Source organism: Charadrius vociferus, unplaced genomic scaffold (assembly GCF_000708025.1).
Source record: "Charadrius vociferus isolate BGI_N301 unplaced genomic scaffold, ASM70802v2 scaffold964, whole genome shotgun sequence".
NCBI classification, from domain to species: Eukaryota; Metazoa; Chordata; class Aves; order Charadriiformes; family Charadriidae; genus Charadrius; species Charadrius vociferus.
The window spans coordinates 284,307-287,796 of record NW_009647945.1 but is presented as its reverse complement, the minus strand read 5'-3'; the positions used below and the strand labels follow the sequence as shown (position 1 = coordinate 287,796).

At 64.4% G+C, this 3,490-nt stretch overlaps 1 protein-coding gene across 1 annotated transcript in view; it reads right to left on the bottom strand.

Moving 5' to 3' along the window:
- The window catches only part of LOC104284882 (SNF-related serine/threonine-protein kinase-like), a 3,590-nt gene extending 1,051 nt beyond the window's left edge, over positions 1-2,539 (bottom strand). Inside the window, exons 1-3 of the mRNA XM_009883259.1 lie at positions 1,916-2,539; positions 304-445; positions 25-123 (exon numbers count right to left, since the gene is read on the bottom strand). Coding sequence (XP_009881561.1) covers positions 25-123; positions 304-445; positions 1,916-2,504 — 830 coding nt within the window. The 5' untranslated portion in view covers positions 2,505-2,539. The remainder of the gene's footprint in view (positions 1-24; positions 124-303; positions 446-1,915) is intronic.
- Positions 2,540-3,490: the final 951 nt, after the last annotated feature.

The following is a 3,490-nucleotide window of genomic DNA, read 5'->3' as shown; positions in this document are numbered from 1 at the left end:
GGGAGGGGCAGCAGCCAGCGGCGGGCGGGGGACGGGTCCACCCCCTGGAGCCACGCGTGGCCCTCGATCTGCTCCAGGGAGGCGCGCTGCTTCGGGTCCCGCTGCAGCATCCTGGAGATGAGACTGACGGGGAAAAGGGTGATGCTGCAGTCCCGCAGCGGCACGCAAACCCCAAACTCGGCAGCTTTACCCCCTTTTCCCACCTCAGCTCCACGGCATCCCCCAGGGACGGGGCACCCACCCCTGGGGGCAGCAAGCTGGGGTCCGGGGGGGTCCGGTGTGTGTGGGGGGAGAGATGCTTACTCAGCGCACTGTGCCGAGACGTGTGGGGGGACGGTGTAGCGGCAGTCCATGATCATGGTGAGGGTCTCGCTGTCATTGGCCTCCTGGAACGGGGGGTGGCCGCACACCAGCATGTAGAGGATGACCCCCAGGCTCCAGATGTCTGCAGGAAGCAGCAGCAGTTCGGGTTGTGCCCACCACGGCCCAGGAGAGAGCCCCGACCCCAGGGACCCCGTGGAGGGGGCCACCCCACCAACCCCCAGTGCTGATCTAGCAGAGACCAGTGCTCACTGGGATGCTCCTTGGAGGTAACAGCACCCAGGTCCTGCCCCACAGATGGGGAAACCACAGCCCCACCAAGGTCGGGAAGGACCTTCCCCATCCCCACATCCAAGTGGGTCTCAAGGTGCTTCACCAAAGCAGTTGAGGTCTTATCCCCTTTCCCAGGTGGGGACACAGAGGCCAACCCCAGGCTCTGTCACCTCCCCAGTCACCCACCCACGGCACCGTTTCATTACTCAGCTTCCCAGTTCCCAAACAGACCCCACCACCAGCATCCCACCACTGGGCTGTGCCGGAGGGGCCACCACGGCCATGGGACAGGGCACGCAGCACTCATCCAGGCTCTCCAGCTGCCTACAGCCGCGTGGGTACCAGCCCACAGGGACAGGGACAGAGCCAGCAGCATCTTCACCTGCTCCTCCTGCAGAGTACATAAACTCTCTGCAAAAGCGCTTTTTTAGGATGCTGAGCACGCCCCGGGGCTCTCCGTTAATACCTTCAGCTTCTTAAGTCAAGTGCTTGCGTTTGAAAATTTCTCATCCGCGCCACTTTTCTCCCCTTCGTTTCCCTTTGCAGAGCTGCAAGATTATTTTTTCTACCATCTCCGTAAGCCATCCCTGTTTTCAACTCCGGAGCCGCCTTTCCCCGAGCCGCCGCTGGGATTTTTCCTTTAAGGGCTCGTGTTTTGTTTTGCTAAATCCTCCTGGCCCAAATTCCAGCGGAGCTGGCTCGGGTCCCACTTCCCTCCCACGTCCCCTCTGTCACAACAGAGCCTCTCCGTGCCCCCAGCCCGGCTCTCTGTCCCCTGGAACGGTCCCCCCGGCCCCCCTGCACCCCGGCCAGGGGAGGAAGGGCACTGGGAGCCATGGAGAGGAAGCGGTTTCCAGGGCGGGGACGGAGCAGAGGAAACTTTCGGAGCTCCTCCGCCCAAACGCCAGCATCCCGAGCAGGTTTCCTTCCGGCATCACCCCCCGAAATAACCGCTAGAGCCGGCTCGACGGTGACTGTGCCCTCCCGCTGCTCCTCCCGAGCCCCGGCGGGTGCCATGCCAGGCTCACAGCCTGCTTGGGCTTCTTCCCCTCCCTGGTATGAACCATCGCTCTGCGGGTGCAGGGATGGTCTCCACAAGGAAGACCACATTGTGCCAGGGCAGCGCTGGGCAGCCAAGCACCCAAGGGGTGGGATCCCTCCCTGCGGGCACTGCAGTGCCACCGGGACATGGGTGCTCCCAGTGTAAGGGGCCAAAATCGAGGTGGTACGCGGCTGGCAGGACCACCCTCCAGGCAAGGGACATGCAGGAGGCACATCCCCATGGGAAGAATCAGTCACGGCTGCGTCCCACCACCCTTACCGACAGCCGGGGCATCGTACTCATCCCCGAGCAGGATCTCGGGCGCCGAATATGCCAGCGAGCCGCAGCTGGTGGTGAGCATCTTGCCGGGTTGGAAGCGGTTGCTGAAACCGAAGTCGGTGAGCTTGACCACCCCCTGCTCCTGGAAGAAGACCACGTTCTCGGGCTTGAGGTCACGGTGCACCACATGGAGCTTGTGGCAGTAGGAGATGGCGTGGACGATCTGGGCGAAGTAGTGCTTGGCCCGCGCCTCGGCCAGCCCGCCCTCGTGCCGCATGATGTGGTCGAACATGTCCCCACCGTCGCCCAGCTCCAGGATGAGGTAGAGCTTGGCGTGGGTGTCGATGACCTCGTAGAGGCGCACCACGTTGGGGTGCTGGACCAGCTTCATGCAGCGCACCTCTTGCAGGAGCTGCCCCGCCGCCTCCCCCTCCAGTTTGCTCTTGTCGATCACCTTGACGGCCACCCGCTGCCCGGTGAAGACGTGTCGCGCCAGCTTCACCACCGCAAAGTGGCCCTTGCCCAGCGTGCGCTCCAGGTCGTACAGCCCCGCGATCTTCCCCTCGCCGCAGCCCTGCGCCCCGGCCATGGTGGAGGCCTCAGGTGGGGACGGGCATCGGGCGCTGCGGGATGGGGGAGCTGCTGAGCGATGCGGGGTTGTGGGATGGGGCACCCCCAAATCCCAGGGCCCCCCAGCACCCTGGGCACCGGGATGCCCAGGACAGCAGAGTCCCCAGCACCCTGGATACCTGCAGCATGGGCACCCCCAACCCCCCACATCCCGGTCCCCAGCACCCTGAGCACCCCAACACCCTCACCGTCAGTCCAGGCACCCTGGACACCCCCCAATACCTCTACCCCCGGTCCCTCATCACCCTGGGCACCCCAATACCTCACTTCCACTCCCCAGCACCCCAGGGCATCTTTATACCCCTACCTCCAGGTTTTCAGCACCCTGGGCACCCCAATACCTCCTGCCAGTCCCTCATCACCCCGGGCACCCCCACACCCTCACCTCCACTCCCCAGCACCACGGGTACCCCGATAACACCACCTCCAGGTCCCCAGCACCCCAATACCCCCAGCTCTAGTCCCTCATCACCCCGGGCACCCCAATACCACACTGCCAGGTCTCCAGCACACCAGCACCCTGGGTATCCCAACACCCCCCACCTCCACTCCCCAGCACCCTGATCACCCCCATACCCTATCTCTAGGTCCCCAGCACCCTGGGCACCCCCATACCCCACTTCCAATCCCCCATCACCCCGCTCACCCCTGTACCCCACCTCCAGCTCCCCATGACCCCAGCACCCTCGGTACCCCAATACCCCCATCTCCACTCCCCAGCACCCTGGGTACCCCAATTCCCCCAACCTCCACTCCCCAGCATCCCGATCACCCCCATACCCCCACCTCCAGGTCCCCAGCACCCTGGGCACCCCAATATCCTACTTCCAATCCCCCATCACCCTGGGCACCCCCATACCCCACCTCCAGCTCCCCATGACCCCGGCTACCCCAATACCTCCACCTCCAGTCCCTCATCACCCTTGTCACCGCTGTACCCCACCT